This window comes from Perognathus longimembris, chromosome 17, assembly GCF_023159225.1.
Source record: "Perognathus longimembris pacificus isolate PPM17 chromosome 17, ASM2315922v1, whole genome shotgun sequence".
NCBI lineage: Eukaryota > Metazoa > Chordata > Mammalia > Rodentia > Heteromyidae > Perognathus > Perognathus longimembris.
Window position 1 is genome coordinate 3,162,517 of NC_063177.1, and position 20,537 is coordinate 3,183,053.

At 40.6% G+C, this 20,537-nt stretch overlaps 1 protein-coding gene across 5 annotated transcripts in view; it reads left to right on the top strand.

Moving 5' to 3' along the window:
- Nucleotides 1-20,537, top strand: part of Arhgap44 (Rho GTPase activating protein 44) — a 197,939-nt gene that overhangs the window by 112,119 nt on the left and 65,283 nt on the right. For 4 of the 5 annotated variants that reach the window (XM_048366672.1, XM_048366674.1, XM_048366673.1 and 1 more), the window contains exons 5-6: nucleotides 8,544-8,655; nucleotides 13,700-13,776. In XM_048366672.1, coding sequence (XP_048222629.1) covers nucleotides 8,544-8,655; nucleotides 13,700-13,776 — 189 coding nt within the window. Of the gene's footprint in view, nucleotides 1-8,543; nucleotides 8,656-13,699; nucleotides 13,777-20,537 lie in introns of those variants that run through there. The other variant, XM_048366676.1, reaches the window with a different exon arrangement.

The following is a 20,537-nucleotide window of genomic DNA, read 5'->3' on the forward strand; positions in this document are numbered from 1 at the left end:
GTCTTTTATTGAAATGGATTCTGTGTAGAGTGAAGTACAATTTTAAAATGACTTAATCTGTTGTAGGGAAGGAGATAATTTCTATTGCTCTCTCACCATCTTCTTCCTGAACTGGGGCTATAAAAGGTAGACTTTCCCAAAGGAAAAGTATGCCCACTTACTTAACACATGGGTCTCCGGCATGTGAACAACTCACTCACTGATGAGTAACGGGCTGGGGGGTGGGGGGGTGGGTGTTGCATAGCATTTGGAGAAAAGAAGAGCACTTTTTAGAGAAGTGACAAGACAAGAGAAAATGTATCTTTTGTCTGGCAGGTTGTGGGAAGATAAGGACTAGTAAGTCGAGTTTGTTATGTACCTTTTTCTGACTCCATCTTGGGGCTAATAGAGTTGTTTCCAGTGACTCACTTTTGTTCTTTCTAGTAGAAAGGGGAATAGGAACACCTTTGTTAATTTATTCATTGCCTTCAGGCAACTATGAAGAAAGTAGGAGCTTCTTTCTCCTCCATATCTGCCTATTTTCCTCTTCCTCTTCTTCCATCTTCACCCTCCTCTTCATCCTTTACTTCTTTTTCTTCCTCTTTGTCTCTTATTTTCCTTTTCTTCTCCCCTTCCTCCTCTTCTTTGCCCTCTTCCTCCTCCTCTCCTTCCTCCTCCTCAAAATACAAATAAGCCTGGAATTCCGAAGCAGCAACATAAGAATGATTCATTGTAAGGGTGCTAAGCAAGATGGAACTGAAATATTAGGCAATAAACATGAACTACTGGAGAGGTAAATCATTGTTCCCCCTTCTTTTGCTGTTTGAAAGGAAAATAAAGATATATTTCATTTACATTTATATTCATCTTCATAATTCTACAGAAAGAATGGTAGTAGTGTATATGGCTTTCAAATAGTGGAGAGATGAAAAAGGAAATTGAGAGGAAAATGAGGGCTGAGAGAGAAAAGAGTAACAAAGGGAAGACACAGTGACTTGACGGGAGAGTGAGGCTGATAACCATATCTGTGATCATCACAGATAGAGATGGGACAAACACAGCTGTGAAAAACAGCACATCATGGCTTGCGTGGATAGGCACAACATTCTGCTCGTGGTCCTCCCAGGAGACGCACACTGACACACAGGTACTCCACAAGACCAAAAGTGAAGATAGTAAACTCAACACCATCTGATTTCACTCCCTTCCAAACCCCTCTGAATCTATAGCAGGCACTTTTTTTTTCCCTGAAAACAAAATCATCCTCATCTATTACAGGAAAAAGATAAACTAAAAAGCAATCCCAACATGATTTTGTGAGCTGAAAGGGATATAATAATGATTGGAAACAGGATGGAGATGTGGATCAGAGGTAGAGAGAGAGAGAATGGGAAAGAAGTCCCAGAAGACTGACTCCCATCCAGTAATAGGCTGTGGGGCATACCAGGAGAAGTGGACAATGATCTGGAATTGGTGGTTCAGGGACTTCCAGACTGTGTGACTTCGGGGTGGTGGGGGGGGTGTGGAGTAGGATGTTCATGAATATGGTTGAAAGCTTTTCAAGGGCTGTGTGGATCATAGCCTCACCCTATCTATCCACACCTTCAGGAGACATCCATTCCCTGTACCTCCAGCAGCTGAAGTCTGGAGCTTTATTCTCTGGGACAGTTAAAAGAAGACTTCTTAGATGGAGAGATCAGCAGAGAGCTGTGTAAGAGCACCCAGTCTTTACACTGTCCTGAGACTCCTCAATCCTTATCCCCGACTCAGGTTGGTCCCTAGGCTTTTATTTTCTAGAGAAGAAATCATAAAAGTCTTCTCTGGAGAATCTAACTAGCCTCTAAAGTTCTGAGAACAGCATGGAACAATAGTAGCCTAGGGTATAGCTCAGCCACATCTTCCTGTAGAACAACATCCAGCCACAGCTCTCAGGCTCTGAGCTTGTCCATCCCTGTCCTCAAGTATAAGCTAGCACCAAAGATCCCTGGAGGGGAGGTGCTAACTGAATCCCTCAGGCAGGAGGGGGAATGCAATTTGTAAGAATCAAACATCATGTGGGGGAGGAAAATATTTTAGGTAGGCTATCATTTATGTTTTCAAGTGGTAGAGAAGATGGTACTTCCATGAATCAAAAACAGTATGTCAGTACAGAATGTTTGTAGGGAGGAAGTATTCTGAGATGAAAGCAGCCTCACAGAAATTAAACAATGTTGCAGCAAATAAACTCTTAGTAGAAACTTTGAAAGATAAATTAGAGGAAATTATTCAGATAAAGAAAAAGCAAGTAGAAAAAACATGGTAGTTAGAGCACCAGCCCAAGAAGTCTTAGTTCTGAAGAACAAGAGTTTTAAGAAAAGGAGAGAGAGAAATTTTTTTTAATTTGTAATGAGCCACAAAAGCATTTTTCCGACTGGAAGGACATGAATTTTGTTTTCAGTATAATGGGGGAAAAGAATATTAACCCTATGCTGAAACCTGGCCTCATGAATACTGGCCACAGAAGATTCTACAGACTTCTAAAACAAACAAATTGTCACATTACAGAGATGGTGAGTGTCTCCAGGACTCAACTGAAAGCAACAAAGGAAGCTAGAAATTATTAAACAAGGCTCTCAAAATTCCAAAGGGATCATGCCCAGTACGGAATTTAATGCTTTGTCCAAGTGTCAGGCCTGGTGTAGAGAAGAAAGTAGGAGGGCTGAGGGAACAACACCTGCCTAGCAAGCACAAGGCTCTAAGTGCAAACCCCAGTAACACCAAAAGTAAAGTGCATTTTAAAGCAAAAAAGGAGATACTCAGGGCACCAATCCCAACTTCCAGCATGCTCTTCCTCAGGAAGCTAAAATGAGATGCCTTCAATCATGAGCAAGTTACACACAAAAAAAAGGTAGACACAGGGCAACTGCCCCTCCATCATGGACCAGAAGATACGAAGTCCAGGAAGTACTGGATGAAGGCTCCAGGAAATAGCTGTGCCCTGAGGGCAGGATGAGATCTCAACTGAGGCTGTCCCCTGTCTAGGAGAGATGAGCTGAAGAAGTTCATTCACATTAAGTTTGGTTCACTGTCTTTTTTTTAATTTAATTTATTTATTAATTGAATACAATTTTTTTGACAAGGTGTTGTGCAAAAAGGGTACAGTTACATAGTAGGACAGTGTGTACATTTCTTGTGATATCTTACGCCCTGTTTTTCTTTCCCTTCTCTAGGTCAGGTAGACATATATACAATACACAGTGTATCAAGAACATATACAGTATCCACGTGGTTCACTGCCTTAAACAGACAAATAAGAAAATTGGCAGGAATTTGTGTTCAGTCAGGCACAGATAAAATGGAAGAAGGAAACTGGAACAAAGCAACTATTAGCTCCAGGAAGAATAAGTAAATGTCCAAGGAAATAAAAAGGAATCATGATCTACAAAGCTTAACCTCAAATACAGGTTCAGTATCGTTTACCAAAATTCTTTGGACCTGGAGTTCTCAAATTTTAGATATTTTCAAAATATTTTTGAATATTTGCATAGATTTTACCAACTGAACACACATTGAATCTGGAAATCCCTAAAGTCAAAGTACTTTTAAATCTAAATTTTTTTTAAAGTTCTGATTTTTAAAATTAGAACTATTAGAAGAGAGTTCAAGCATAATTTTTAGTACTGGATATCTAGTGGTATAGATAAATGGAGGGAGGAAAAAATGTAAAGAAAGCTAAATTGAATTACATTGTGTATACATACCACATTTTCTTGATCCATTCTTCCACTGAGAAACATCTGGGTTGATTCCATGTCTAGGCTGTAGTCCTAGTTGATGGTCTATTGAATAAATGCCTGAAGAGTGGGATTGTTGGGTCATAGGGGAGCTCTGTGTTGTCTTTTGAGGAACCTCCATACTGCTTTCCATAGTGGTTGAACGAATTTATGTTCCCACCAACAGAGTAGTATCATTCCCTTTGGGCCACATCCCCACCAGCATCTGTTGTTAGTTTTCTTGATAGTGGCCATTCTAACTGTGGTGCAGTGGAATCCCAATGTTGTTTTGATTTGCATTTCCTTTAATACCAGAGATGTTGAACATTTCTTTATATGTCTAATGGGTGTTCTTTCTTCTTCTTCTTCTGAGAAATCTCTCTTTAAGTCTTTAGCCCATTTATTAATTGGATTGTTGTTTCTTTGAGGGTTTGTTTTTGCAGGGTTTAGTTTTTTGAGCTCTAATTATATTTTTTATATGAGGCCCTTATTTGATATAAAAATCTTCTCTCGTTCTGTGGTCTTTCTATTTATCTTGCTAACTTTGTCATTTGCCATGCAGAAACTTGTACCTTCCATAAGGAAATGGAAAGACTTGGAAAAAATTATGTAGCTAATGGAGATGTGGCCAAAAGGGAACCCTACTATGTTGGTGGGAATGCAAACTTGTTCAACCACTCTGGAAAGCATTGTGGAGGTTCCTCAGTAGGCTAAACATAGAGCTTCCCTACCACCCAGCAGTCCCACTTTTGGGCATCTACCCAAAAGATTACAAGCAAAACCACACAAAAGCCACCAGCACAACTTTGTTCATCGCAGTACAATTTGTCATTGCTAAAATATGGAACCAACCCAGGTAACCCTCAGCAGATGAGTAGATCAAGAAAATGTGGTACGTATACACAATGGAATTCTATGCCTCTATCAGAAAGAATGATTCGTTAGGAAATGGAAGGACTGGGAAAAAATCATACTAAGTGAAGTGACCCAGACCCAAAGAAACATAAACCTTATGGTTTCCCTCATAGGGAATAATTAGCACATCTCTAGGATAGACATAGCAGAAGAGCACAACAGCTCAATAGCTATGCTCATATGAACACATAAGATAATGCTAAGTGAAATGAACTCTGTGTTATGCAAAGAAGTGGTATATCATTGCTGTAGTTAATCTCAACATACCATGTGAAACTGTACGTTTTGTTCTCTCATATTCCCTTCCTGTGGTTTTACTCCTGCTATTACTGTAACTGATCTTAGTACCCCGGATACTGTATAGATGTGTATTGGAACTAGGGAAGGGAAAGGAAATATAAAAAATGAGAGACAAAGGATAAAAAGACAAACCATTGCAATAGCAATACTTACAAAACCAAGTGGTGTAAACTAACCATACAACTCATGGGGAAGGCACTGGAGGGGGGGAATAGGGGAAAAATGAGGGAGGAGGTAACAAGTTGAATAAGTAATGTACTTGCCTTACATATGAAACTGTAACCCCTCTGTACTTCACTTTGACAATAAAGAAGAAGAAAAATGTATTTAGCTAAGTAAGCCAGATCCAAGAAATATAGGTTGCAAGGTTTTCATCATTTGTTGTAACTGGATTGCACCTACAAATCTACAAGGAAACACCTTCAAAGGTGATAAATTGTACTGAACTCTAAACATACACACAGTGAGACTGAAGGAGGATATTTTTAGGAAAGGATCACAAGGGCTCAATAGCTATGTGCATATAATCATATAAAATAATATTTATCAAAATGAACTTCAAGAACTCGAAATGAGTTTTTGTTATTTTACTTTTTTTTTTCTCCTTTGATGCTGTTTTGATTTCTGTACCTCTTACACATAAGTTTATCTGTTTTGGAGGGGGCAAGGGGATCACAGAAATGGAGGGACAAAGCATGAACAAATGCAGTAGTGATATTCACTAGACACTGTGTTGAAAATGAACTATACAACTTGCGGGGGAGAGGGCTCGGGAGGGAAAAAACTATGAGAAAACAAGGGTAGAGGGGACATCATCCAAAAAGTAATGTACTCATTACCTGACTTATGTAACCCCACTGAACATCACCTTTACAACATAGGAAAAAATGGTAACAACAAAATAAGATTACTCTGAACATGAAAATGTTGTAATATTTATTGTGAGGGGAAAAAAGGAAACTAAGCTCTTATTTTCCATAGTCAAGCGTCAATAGCTAATGCCTGACATCTTAAAGAGTTAAGAAGTAGCATTGGAAATACAATGGTAAAAGAAATGAATGCATGAATACTACATATGAATAAATAAGTAAATAAATACGAAATATGGTGGTAAGGGCCAGAAAATCTGATAGAAGTCACCATTATAAAGGGGCAAGGAGCTGGGTAGTCCTAGCTACTCAGGAAGCTGAGATGTTAGGATCACAGTTAAAGGCCAGCCAAGGCAGGAAAGTTTGTAAGGCCCTTATCCTCAATGAATTCATAAAAAGTTGAAAGTGGAGCTGTGGCTCAAGTGGTAGAGCACTAGCCTTGAGTAAAAAAGCTTAGGGCCTAGGTCCTGACTGCTAGCCCTGCAACAGCCCACATGCCCACACACGCGTGCGTGTACACACACACACACACACACACACACACACACACACAGTGAAAAGAGAAAACTACAATCTAGAGTTGATATTTTCAAAATGTATGGGCAAGAATTAGGACCTACTCCATATCTGTGTACTTATATACAGTATATGGGGAATCCCTATAGGCAACTTGAATAGATCCCAGGTAGAAAGTGGCCAAAGATTATTAAGGACACATTGTAGAAGAAATTTCTAGGATGCCCAAACATGTGAAGAGATAACCAGTCTCAATAGTAGCCAGGAAATGCACATGAAAACTAGAATGAGAAATAGTCTGTGTCTCTCCATTTTGCAGAAATTACAATGTTTAACTGTATCAGGGGTTGACAGAGTTAGGGAGTAGTGGAAACTCTCACCTGCACTGATGAGATGGTCACGTGTGCAAAATGAGAGTGCACATGTGTCCATACTTAGCCAAGAGTGCCATACCTGAAACTACTTCATAAATGCAAATAGATACTTTCACAGAGAGGAATATGGTAGAGTGAAGTAATTGACTCTGTGTCCCCCAAACATAGGTACATTTGAAAAGCAAGTAGTATAATGATGTGCTGAGTATAAAACCACTGCTGACAACATTTTATTTTATTCAAACTTTTTTTTTTATAATTGTAAGCTGAAATGTACTTTTTTTTTTTAAAGTTTTTATTATAAAACTGATGTACAGAGAGGTTACAGTTTCATACGTTAGGCATTGGATACATTTCTTGTACTGTTTGTTACCTTGTAAATGTTGCCATTTTATTTTATTTTATTTTATTTTTTTGGCCAGTCCTGGGCCTTGGACTCAGGGCCTGAGCAGTGTCCCTGGCTTCTTTTTGCTCAAGGCTAGCACTCTGCCACTTGAGCCACAGCGCCACTTCTGGCCGTTTTCTGTATATGTGGTGCTGGGGAATCGAACCCAGGGCCTCATGTATACAAGGCAAGTACTCTTGCCACTAGGCCATATCCCCAGACTGACAACATTTTAGCTAAGCAGAGCAACAGTATGATAGAGTGTATATACTCTACATTACTTTACATTAGTTCCTATTGACACGATATACTATGCAAATGATGGACAGCCATTTGGGGAGAAATTCACTCTAAAATAGCCTGTCCTCTCATGGCATAACCAACTACCCTGCCCTGCTCTGCCCTTCCTTTTCCTTCCCTTCTTTCCTCTTGTGACAGTACTGGGAATTTGACCTCAGGGTATCATGCTTGCTAGATCAGTGCTCTACTTCTTGAGTTACCTTCCAGCCCTTTTTGCTGGGAGGTTATTTTTAACATAGGGTGTTATTTTTTGGCTTAGACTGTAATCTGTTACTTCCTGCACAGTTGGAATTATGGTACGTATTACTGTACCTAGCTATTTCCATTGAAATGGGGTCTCACAAAGGTATTTTGTGGTTTTCTTTTGTTTTTGTTGTTTGAGGAATTTTTTTCCCCTGTTTTATTTTGTGTGTGTGTGTGTGTGTGTGTATTTTGCTTTTCTTTCCTTTCCACCCTTCTGGGCTAGCCTGGAATTGAGATATTCCTGATCTCAGTGTCCTATGTATCTGGAATGACTGGCAAATGCCACTGAGCCCAGCTGTTGGTTGAGATGACATCTTGAGAATATTTTGTTTGGACTGGCCTTGAAGCTCCATCCTCTTTTCAATCTCTCCCTTCTAGCTTGGAATATCGGCGTGTGCTGCCATGACCAACTGTCTCATAGAATAATTCTATTTATTCATGTCTTTGGCCCATTTGTTCATTTCAGATCAAATTGTGGAGCTTATGGAGTGTTTTTCCATTGAATAAGTATCTCCTTATGCAGTGCTAAGTCTTCATGGCTTGGGAGTAAGGGTTTTCTTTCTATCTGAACCTGTGGAAACTGAGTTTTATGTGACTTCTTGAAGATATTGGTGGGTTGGTCTTAGCTGGATTCAGTATGGCTCCCAGGGAACACATGGAAACACCTGTTTCCCTTCTGTCTTTCCATGTGTCCTCTGTTGTCCACATTACATGGTGAGTACTTACATTTGGAAGAAATGACAATTCAGGAATGAAGAAAGTTGGAACAGCCCGATCACTGGCAGCCACGGGAATCAGCTACTTCTTACCACTGACTTGGGAAAGTTTGTGGAGCAAGGTGGTGATGGAGTGCAGCTAGGCAACATGTCTGTGCAGGCGCTCAGCATGTGTTTTCTCCCCTTGGTTGCAGGAAGATGCTAAAACTCTGTGGTGAGACAGAGGACAAGCTGGCTCAGGAGCTGATACACTTCGAGTTGCAAGTGGAGAGAGATGTGATCGAGCCCCTGTTTCTGCTTGCTGAGGTGAGCAGCAGGAGGGGCCTGGGCTGGGGTGATGGGGATGTGTAAAAACAGCTGCTGCACTGATCTGCCTCCAGCCTTCGATGGAAACACTATGACCCAACCTATTTCAAGATACCCAACTACGACAGGCAGTCCCTTCAGCTGTTTGCTGCCTCCTCTTCAGCCTCTTCTGTTAGCATTTTGTTGAGTATGCATAAAGCTTCCATATCATCTCCATCTCTACCCCATGTCTAAAATGCCATCACCTGTGTCACCCCCACCCATCTCAGATCTTCATTAAAATGAATGGCAGCCCCCTTACAAATAGCCTGGGGACTTGATCCTAGAGTTTCTAAATTCTCTTGTGTGTGGTAGTCTTCCCCCTCCCCCTCTGGCTTTTTTTTTTTTTTTTTAGACAAAGTCTCACTATATAATTGAGGCTAGTCTTGATCTCTTGTTCCTCTTGTCTCAGCCTCTTGACTTTTTTTTTGTGCCAGTGCTGGGGCTTGAACTCAGGGGTTGGGAACTGGCTCTTAGCTTTTTTACTCAAGGCTGGCACTCTAGCACTTAACTTATACAAGCTTTTATGGTTAATTGGAGATAAATATCTCATGGACTTTCCTATCTGAGTTTTGAACCATGATCCTCAGATCTCAGCCTCTTGAGGAGCTAGGCTTGCAGGCATGAACCACCAGTGCCCAGCATAAAGTATTTTATTAAAAAGCTAGATATCTTTCTTTCTTTTTAACAGAAACATTCACCATAGCATTATTTATTATAGTTATACACTGAAAACAGCCTACATTCTTAACTGTGATAAGAGATAGAAAAACATTAAGATGTATACGTTCAAAACAATACCATAGGAGAAGAGGGATAGTGCTAGACAAGTGACTGTGATCAAGAGGTATTATGACATAAATAGACTTGTTAAAATGAGACCTCCTTGTACAACTAATGGATGTCTATAGTAAAAGAAGGGAATAGCAGACAGCAGTGACAACGAATGTGACCCTAAACATCACTGGTCAATGTCCGGTGATATGATGACAAACAAGCCAATCACAGTAGGATATATACTTGGTGTTAGTGCTTTGACATACAGTTTGGCAGTAGAGGTTAGGAGAATGCCCACCTTTGAGGAGAAAGTATGTAACACAGACAGAGATGCTTCTGGGTAATGGTGAAGTTCTATACCCTTAAACTGGTTAAATGGCCACATGGGAGTTAGAAATTCAAATTTACTTGTTACTTTGTTTATATATTTTATTTATTACTTCACTTCATGTACTTTTGAAATAGAATTGATTAGTTGCATACAGGGGTTTAATTTGAATGAGTCTATTTATGTATAAAAGCACCTTGGTTAGAATCAGCCCATCTGAAAGTTAGCTATCTCAATGTCTGTGTGACACTTTCACTGGTTTCCATCAGGTAAAAATCATGCCAAGGGACACAGGAAGTGGTTGATGGGCTTTATATGCTTCCATCCTTAGACCCCATCTCAGTACCTTAGTTGGTTAAGGAAACCTAACTAGTCATCTCTCCTATAACTCCCTCCAATGTTGGATATTTCTAAGTGCATTCTTTGGCAACCCCTAGCTTTACTTAGCTGTCAGGCACTTAGCCATCAAACACCGGAGATATGGCTAGTATGATTCAACAGCTCAATTTTTCATTATGTTTCATTTTTGCTCATTGAAATTTGTAATTACCTAGCTACTGGTGACTAGAGGCCACTGTAATTGGATGACACTGCCCTAGTTCATGAGTGGTTTCTTTGGATCTTTTCCAATTCCTCTCTACCCCCTGATAGTATATGTTGTTGTTGTTGACTGTGGAGCTTGAAATCAGGATCTGAGTACTGTCTCTCAGCTTCTTCATTGAAGGCTAGCATCTACCACTGTGAGCTATAGCCCTACTTCCTGTTTTCTGGTGGTTAATTGGAGATAATAGTCTCACAGACTTTCCTGCCCAGGCTGACTTTGAACCACAATCTTCTGATCTCAGCTTCTTGAGTAGGTAGGATTACAGGTATGAGCCACCGGTGTCTGGCCCTGGTAGCTTTTGTAAAGCAGAAAAGCAGAAAAATCATAGCTTACATACCTAAAGACATCCAAAGACCAAGTCCTGGATTGATATGTACCTATTCTAGTCCTCTCGGCCTCCATTCTAGGTCAGATTTCACCCGAACCAAGAACATTAATGAGAGGCTCTCTGTTCTCCTAGAGGTCAGGCGATGGGAAAAGCCCCAAACAGGAGCCAGACTGACTTAGGAGCAAAGCTGGTTCTGTATGTATTTTAGATGTGAGGCCTTTGTCCATTGTATGGCCAGTAAAGATCTTTTACCAATCTGTGGGCTTTCTGTTTATCTTGCAAGCTATGTCCTTTGCCATGCAGAAGCTCTGCAGTTTGATGCAGTCCCATTTGTCCAACCTTTCTTTGATTTGTAGCATTTCTGGGCCTTTATTAAGGAAGTTATGTCCTGTGCCAAGGAGCCCAAATGTTTCTCCTACTCCTTCTTGTAGTGTTTTCAGGGTATCTGTTTTTATTTTGAGGTCTTTGATATATTTGGAATTGATTTTGGTGCGGTGATAATAAGGATCTAGTTTTAGTTTGTTGCAGGTGTTGAACCAGTTTTGCCAGCACCATTTGTTAAAGATACTAGCTTTCTTCCAGACTATTTTTTAGCTCCTTTATCAACGATTAAGTAGGCATAGTTCTGCAGGTTCATTTCTGAGTCTTCAGTTCTGTTCCATTGGTCTTCAGGCCTGTTCCTGTGCAAATACCAAGCTGTTTTTATTACTATAGCTTTATAATACAGCTTGAAGTTTGGTATTGTAATTCCTCTAGCACTGTTCTTTCTGTTTAAGATTGTTTTTGCTATTCAGGGTCTTTTATTGTTCCATATGAATTTCTGGATTGCTTCTTCTATTTCATTAAAAAATGGTGTTGGGATATATGGAACCAACCCAGTTGCCCCTCAGTAGACGAATGGATCAGGAAAATGTGGTACATATACACATGGAATTTTATGCCTCTATCAGAAAGAATGACCTTGCCCCATTCATAAGGAAATGGAAGAACTTGGAAAAAATTATACTAAGTGACGTGAGCCAGACCTAAAGAAACATGGACTCTATGGTTTCCCTCATAGGGAATAATTAGCACAGGTTTAGGCTAGTCACAGCAGAGAATCACAAGAGCCTAATAGCTATGCCCCTATGAATGCATAAGATGATGCTAAGTGAAATGAACTCCATGTTATGGAAACGATTGTTATATCACTATTGTAATTACTTTGAACACGCCATGTGAAACTGTAGCTTCTTTTATTGATGATCCTCTTGTATCCCTTCCTGTGGTTGTACTCACGCTATCACTGTATCTCATCTGAATACATTGGATACTGTATATACTGCTATTAGAACTAGGGAAGTGAAAGGGAATATCAAAATCGAGAGACAAAGGATAAAAAGACAAATGACTCCAAATGCAATACTTGCAAAACCATTTGGTGTAAACCAACTGAACAACTCATAGAGGAGAGAGAAAGGGGGAGGGGAGAGGAGGTAACAAACAGTACACAAAATGTACCCAAGGTCTAACGTATGAAAATGTTACCTCTCTCTACATCATTTTGACAGTAAAATAAAAAAAAAAAAAGCTGGGACTCTCTTGGCAAGACTCACAATTACTGTAGAATCCCCCAGGCCTGCCTCATGCTACTTTGCGTGCTCTGGCTGCCCATGGACACCTACACTGCTCCCTCCTTTGGAAGTCCTTGCACTCAGTGTCTTACGCAGCCCTGCTAAGGACAACAAATGAATGGAAAGCCCTTCACAGAACACTGGATTTCCCTCATATTTTCCCCTTATATAAAAACCACAACTTGACATCATTCTCATTCAATTTATGGCCAATTTTCCTTTTTTAATTCTCACATCCTGCCCTCCTTTTTTGTTTTTGCTGGGCCTGGAACCAAAATGCTGCACTGGAATGCTCAGGGAAGTCATTTTTAGAAAGAAAACTATAAAAAGAGCATCTCCATATAACCAATATGGAAGGACTCGTTGCTCAGAAAAGCCATCATTTTAGTGTTTTTCATTGTTTACTTTGGGAACATCTTACTTGGTGTCTATAAATAGAAGACATGCATCCAACTGGCATGCCTCGAAACCTCTCAGGTCTCTTCCAACCTCCACTGTTGGTTTCGTGGTAGGTCTGTGTGTCAGAACCCTCTTCCCTCCTCCCTTTATTTCTCCCCACATTTGGGCCTTGTGGAAGTAGAGAAGATATGATCCAGTCCTTGTTTTTCTGGCTGAAGTGAGGGTAGGAATGTGGTTAGAGCTTGAACAGCAGTAGGGAGGCACAGGACCTCAGAGATGGTCTAAATCCATAGGGGGGTTAGTGGTTACCCACAGGAGAGAGCACAGAAAATCTCAGGAAGAGGAATTAGGACTTTTAGCTGAGGCTGACCAACGGGTATGAAGTCTCATTGATATGGGCAAGTGAAGTCTGGAAATGCACTGGACAGCATGGTGTGACTATGTTGCTTACTTGAAATCTTCTGAGATGGATCTAAAGTGTTTGTTCTACACACACACACACATACACAAATACGCACAAAGAATTGCATACTTGAAATTTATTAAGATGGATCTGAAGTATTTTTAACACATTTACATGTGTATTAATGCATACACATGTCCACACAAAGAAAGGAAATAATGGTAAGATGTGATGATTACAATGTATACATACAAAATATCAAACTGCATCCTTAAAGCATATCGTAATCAAGTCATAAAGTGCCTGCCAGTAAGTGTGAGGCTCACTGACTTCAAACCCTCATACCACAATGATATGTGTGCGTGCGTGTACATGATACATGCAATTCCTATTGATAAGTACCTGTACCTCAATAAAATGGAGAAGGAAAAAGAGGGTTTGACTTGAAAATAGGAATTGGGATACTAGCAAACTTGGGGTTCTTAATTTTTCAAAAGCCTAATCCTTAAAAGTACTGACCTTAAGCTTCTGTGTCTCTCATCTGTGATTGCAGGTGGAAATTCCAAACATTCAGAAGCAGAGGAAGCATTTAGCAAAGCTGGTCTTGGACATGGACTCTTCCCGAACCAGGTAGGGTTTCTTTGACTTCTTGCCTGCTTTTTTTGAAGGGTCATATTTGGGGTCAGAGACAGGGGCTTGTTTGTGTGCAGTGAATGTGTTCTCTAGCACTAAGTTTCTTGTTTCTTTGAAACAGATAAACAAAACCCCAGGTGCTAGGGCAGAGGGAGGTGGGAGTAGAGAAGAAAATGAATATGTGGAGTCTCTTTTTTTTCTTCTCTTTTATGGAGTTTGAACTTGGCCATGGACTTGCAATGCAGGTGTGATCTGCTATATGAGTCAGGCCTCCAAATCATCTGTGAAGTCTGAATTTGCCATTAGTTATCACAGCACCTTTGTATCACATAGACTTGCATCCCATTCACAAGGGTTCTAGTACCACATGGTGAGAAGTCCTTAAACACTGACCAGAGCAGAGCTGAGGGCCCAATTGTTAGGATGAGCTGGACACCAGGCTCACAGGTTTGTGTGGCCCATTGCTTGTGGAAGAATCTGGGCCTTTGCTCTGAGGTCTTTTCCTTGCTATGTCCAGGAAAGCCTATTTTTCCAGCATAGAGCTGGCAAGACCAAGTGCCAGAACTGAAGTGTGTCATTTCTGTCGACAGCTGTGCCAGTAGTTTTGATTAGTCCTCTGATGAGAAAGGATCTTTTTGCCAGGCCAGTGTTGTGGGTTTTGTTGTTGTTGTTGTTGTTGTTGTTTTTGTTCCCTGACCGGGAAGCAGTGTTGTGTTTAATGGGGATACCAAGGGGTGTGTGTCTTCTGAGAGCTCAGGGAGATGTATGTCATTGGTGACTTCACTCATGATTTATCATACTTTTCATATCTTCAGCCTGTTTTCTCCTTTATTTTGGAATCTGGGAAGGAAATCTCTATTTTTCTTACCCAAGTTTTAGCTTTTATAAACTTTCCCAGCCTTGGATCCTTGACAAGCTTTGTTGTTTAGATTTTTTTTTAAAAGCCTTTTAGGATGCTGCTGCTCCATCTGCTTGCTAGTTTATCTTCTTCGTCATTTTTTAGCCCACTTTGTGTGGTTATGAGTTGGGAGAAAGTGGATGGCTTTAGGGGAATTGGTGGCAGTACGGGCCTCTCAGCCACTCAGCTTACTTTCTTGCAGGTGTCTGCTTTAGCACCTGGGAGAAGGTCTAATCTGAGCCTCTAAGCTGTGGATTATTCTGTCATTTAAGTCTAGGTTACAGGATAAAGAGTGTCTTTTTAGCAAGCATGTCCTCTTCCTTCCTATTGTGTTCGCAGAGTGGTGCTTTCTGTTCCTGCTTCTAGTCCGTGACTGGGTCTTTGACTTCTCCAACTTAGGTGAATATTGTCAAATCCATCTAAGCTAGCCATAGTTTAAATCAAATGTGCACATTTGTCACTAGTCAAGTAAATCTGACTGGTTTGCTTCAAAAGCGAGTAATTCTGATTTTTCTTCTCCTTGGAGAAAACAGATACTTAGAGGATAAACAGAAGATTATATAGGAGAGGGGTGAAGGTAAAACCTCAAGGAAGCATTGTGCTGAATTAAAGCTTGTGTGTTGAGGTGAATATGAATGATATGGAAATGTCTTTCCTGCCACTGGTTTGGATTGGCATTGCTTAAAGAAAAAGGACCATCCCCTCAGCCCCCAGTCACCTCACTTTTTTCTGGACGTATATTTTAAGATTATTCCTTCTGAGACCAGGGCACATTCTGTCTCTGCTGAGCAGCTAACTCTGAGTCTTATATACTGGCTGGTACTTCTCATAAGCTCACTTCTGGAACTCCTGAACACCACTGAGACTGCTTCAGGAGATGGTAGGATCTTTATGGTCGTCCAGGGCTGGAGCTCTGCTTGGTATCATTGATGTATGAGAGGAAAGGCTACAAAAGTGCCAGTTGTAAGTGCCAGCTGTAAGTCAGGAAGAGGGGTCTTCTTTTTGGAACCTTGATCTTGGAAGTCCAGCTTCCAGAACTACCAAAAATAAACTTTGATCATCAAAGCCTACCAGGCCTGTGGCCCTTTGCTACAGAAGCCTGAGCAGAGTAATGAATCTACCTCTTTTGGAAGAAAGTGAACTAGTGTAAGGAAGACAGATGGACTTGGGGAGGAAACCCAGGCAGCACATGGACTTTAAGAATTGGATCACCATATGCAGGAGCCTGAGATCTGATGATCACAGTTCAAAGCCAGCCTGGGTAGGCACAATCTAAGAGACTCTTAGTTGCATTTAACCACAAAAAATTGGAAGTGGAGATGTGGCTCAACAACTGGTGGAGTGCTAGCCTTGAATTAAAGAGCTCAAGGTTAGCACCCATCCCTCAAGTTCAAACCCCCAGGACTGGCACAAACACACACAAATATTACATATGGTTAAATTGTAAACAAAGCTGTTGTTAATTTTTTATTTTTTTTGCCAGTTCTGGGGCTTGGACTCAGGGCCTGAGCACTGTCCCTGGCTTCTTGGACTCAGGGTCTGAGCACTGTCCCTGGCTTCTTTTTGCTCAAGGCTAGCACTCTACCACTTGAGCCACAGCGCCACTTCTGGCCATTTTCTGTATGTGTGGTGCTGGGGAATTGAACCCAGGGCCTCATGTATACGAGGCAAGCACTCTTGCCACTGGGCCATATTCCCAGCCCTTGTTAATTTTTTAACTAGTCAAATTTTTTTTTTGTTTGTAACTCTTGTAAGAAGTTTACTAAGGGGAAAGCATTAAGAATGTAAGGACAACAACATGATCTAGGAATGTTCTGTACATCTTGTGTCTCAATACAGTATTTCTTTCTCCTAGTCTTAAGCATGAAAACATTCTTTTGTGACCACTTTCTTTATAATATTTTGTTTTACTTAGTTTTATTTTTGCATTAGCATACAAAGGCCTTGATTGTACTGATTCCATAGGTGAATTTCCTAGAAAATATGTTCAATATATATCCTGAGCTAAATCCAGCCAATTACATTATTTCTTTAGCTTCAATATTGACTTCATTAAATTCTATTAGACATTAAAAAAAAAAAGAATTGGATCACCAGAAGTAGGATTCTGGAATTTTGGCAGTCTTGAATACCTGGTAGCAAAGTCCTTCCTCATTCTACCTCCCCACTTCCTGCAACTGCACTCCACATGAAGGTACCTGTTCTTTGGATCTCTTTGCTTCCTGGACAGTAGATATCCCTTGGGCTCAGGTCTGGCCCACACAAACCCTCTTTCTTTTTGTTCTAGTTGTACCAGTGCAAAAGAAGGACTCTCTTTGCCAAAACACTCTACATAGGAGTCCACTTCCTTGACCTGTCAATTGGCCAGAGTAAGGAAAGACAGGCAAAAGCTTGCTGTGTGTCAGGGGCACTCATTGCAGGGTCCTGCAAAACATAGCAGATCTTTTCTGGAACACATAGAGCTGGAGTGAAAAATGGAGGATGTCGATGTCAGAGGAAGGGAGGTGAAACAGATGCAACAATGTCCCACTGAGGGAATGCTGCTGTTGACCTTCAATAAGTTCTTCTGGACTTTGTGTTGTCCTGGACTCATCTCAGGTTTGTCTTCTTTACTCCTTTTCCGAGATCCTAACCCTCATTTTGCATCCTTCATTCTCATCTGGCCTTCAGGATAGCTTGTGCCCTCTCTTCATTTTCCCAGATCATATTGTCCCAAGCCACTGATCCCAGAGAATTACAGTAGCACATCCACTTATGGGGTGGGAAGAAACTAACTTTCTGCCCTTCAGATTTCAAAGCGTGGACATTTTCCAGAGTCCCTGTTGAGTTTAGTTTAGAACAGATGGTCTGAGAAGACAAGCACACCTTGAAATTCATGGTTCAGCTCACTCTTCCTGACAGTTACGGTGATTCTTTTCCAAATTCCCCTTAGTAGTTTGCTATTCAGAGTTACCCTATCAACATGGCTTACTACAAGTAAGATTCCCTTAGAGAAATGAAAGTGTATGCCTTTTAAAGGACTGGGATATTGACTGTGGGACACAACTTAGAAAAAAAACTTGAGGCATAAAATTCCATTGTGTATATGTACCACATTTTCCTGATCCATTTGTCTACTGAGGGTTGTAATTACTTTCAACATGCCATGTGAAACCATAGCTTCTTTTGTTGATGATTCCTCTTGTATCCCCTTCCTGTGGTTGTATCCACACTATCACTTATCTCATCTGGGTACCCTGGATACTGTATATACTGGTATTAGAACTAGGGAAGTGAAAGGGAATATCAAAATCAAGAGACAAAGGATAAAAAGACAAATGACTCCAAAAGCAATACTTGCAAAACCATGTGGTGTAAACCAACTGAACAACTCATGGGGGGATAAGGAAAGGGAGAGCAGGAAGGGGGGAAATGAGGGAGGAGGTAACAAATTGTACAAGAAATGTACCCATGGCCTTATGTATGAAACTGTAACCCCTCTGTACATCACTTTGACAATAAATAAGTAATTATTAAAAAAAAACTTGAGGGACAATCAGTTAACTTGAGGAAATATTTTAATTTATATACACTAATTATAATTGAGATTTTTTTTTTTTTGTCAGTTGTGGGGCTTGAACTCAGGGTATAGGCTCTGTCCCTGAGCCTGTGCTCCAGGCTAACACTTTACCACTTAAGCCACAGCATCACTTCCAGTTTTGGGTTTTTGTTTGTTTGTTTGTTTTTTGCCAGTCCTGGGGCTTGGACTCAGGGCCTGAGCACTGTCCCTGGCTTCTTTTTGCTCAAGGATAGCACTCTACCTCTTGAGCCAAAGCCCCACTTCTAGCTTTTTCTACATATGTAGTCTGAGGAATTGAATCCAAAGCTTCATGTATGCGAGGAAATCCCTCTACCAATAAACCATATTCCCAGCCCCATTTCCAGTTTTCGAGTAGTTAATTGAAGATAAGACTGTCATGGGGACTTCTCTGCCTGGGCTGGCTTCAAACTGCAATCTTCAGATCATCTCAGCCTCCTGAGTTGCATAGACATGAGCCACCAGCGCCTGGCCCTATAATTGAGATTTTTTAAAAAGCTCAGATTTGCAAAAATATGAAAATCAACTTAGTGATTATAGATAGTTTGTGTGTATTTGTATGTGTGTGTGGTTTTTGTGTGTATGTTGTGTGTTTATTTTTATGTGTTAATATGTGTATATAGTTATATGTTTGTGTTGGAGAAGGTGTATTATAACCACAAAAAGTGATTGCTATTTCTTCAGGTAAATGACTAAGAGGATGATTATAACCTGATCCTATAGTCACTTTGAATGGATATTTGTGGGGGGGGGGGGTTAATTATGTTTATATAGTTATACAAAAGGATATTTGTTTCCTTAGCTGTGGCATCTCACATTTTAGTTACCAGAAACCACACAATAATCTTATACTTTATTTAAAATAGTTAAGCCTGGAAGATATGAATCAACAATACCATTTGTATAGGGCAAACCTCTCTATCAAACCAAAGGATCTCTCGGGGATTCTCAACAGTCCTTTTCTGCCAACTTATTTCAACTTCAATCTTGGAATCATGTTGAGTAGAATATCTTCTTCCTAATTTGCCCTAAATTCTTATCTTGGAATCAGTAATCTTTCCCAGGACATGTGTCTCTTTGGAGCCTCAAACCAGCTGGAAATCCCAAAGTCTTTTACAATGGATTTTCCCAGGGTTGCACTTTTTCTTAGGGGAGAGAGAGTCCTTTTCTTTGCTATTTCTTTTTCCTATTCTTGAAGACACTTTGGGTCCTCTTCACCTTCTTTTATATCATAGATCCCTGCACTCTCTTTATTTCTTTGCAGATCACAGAAGAAAAAAAGTGGAATAGAGAAAAGCTCTAGTGATTAGAAACTTGAATGTCAAGCTAGCAGGACAGGGTGGGACAGAGTTATCTTAGACAGGCCAGTCCTCCATTTCCCTCCCCCCCCCTCCCCACCAAACCTAACGGGAGACATACCTTGTGTTCCCCAGCCCTTCCCTCTCCCTTCTAATTTCCGAGTCTGAAGCCAGTCTTGGATGCTGCCTGTGATCTTGATTACATGGTTGTTTTTCTTATAGTCTAGAAGTATCTCTACATCTCATGTCTCTAATACAAGGAGAAGGTTTTAAAATATCCTGGCAGCTAAGGGTTTTGTTTTGTCTTGCTTTTATTTTGTGCCAGTACTGAGGCCTGAACTCAGGGCCTCTGTTCTTGCTCAGCTTTTTTCCCCCTCTGTCTCCTTTATTTTTTAAGCTTTTAAATTGTTATTATAAAAGTGATGAACAGAGGGGTTACCGTTTCATAAGTCAGGTAATGAGTGCATTTCTTTTCTAATACCACCCTTCCTTTGCTCTCTCCATTTATTCCTCTTGTCTCTACCTACAAGTTGTTAATTTTCAGTGTACTGTCTATGCTCAGCTTTTTTGTTTAAAGTTGGCACTCTTTCCCCTTGAGTCAATTCTGGAATTCTGGATTTTTGCTGGTTAATTGGAGATGAGAATCTCTCAGATTTGTCTGTCTAGGCTGAGTCTGAACTTCAAACCTCAGACCTCAGCCTTCTGAGTAGCCAGGATTATAGGTATGAGCCACTGACATCTGGCTCAGGAGACTCATTTTTAAGATAACAGCCTATTTGGCTTCTTTCTCCTACCTGCTGATCCCTGTGAGCCACTGAGTTCACAGACTCATAAGAAGGACCCATTGTTGGGCCTGGTGTCCTTGGAACTGCCTTTCAGGGAGGGCTTCCATCAGCACCCCTATGATGTCTACCAACCAGTTCCCTCATCTGAAGAGGCTCCCTCAGAAAGCCAGGATTATTCTACACAACATTCTCATGCCTGT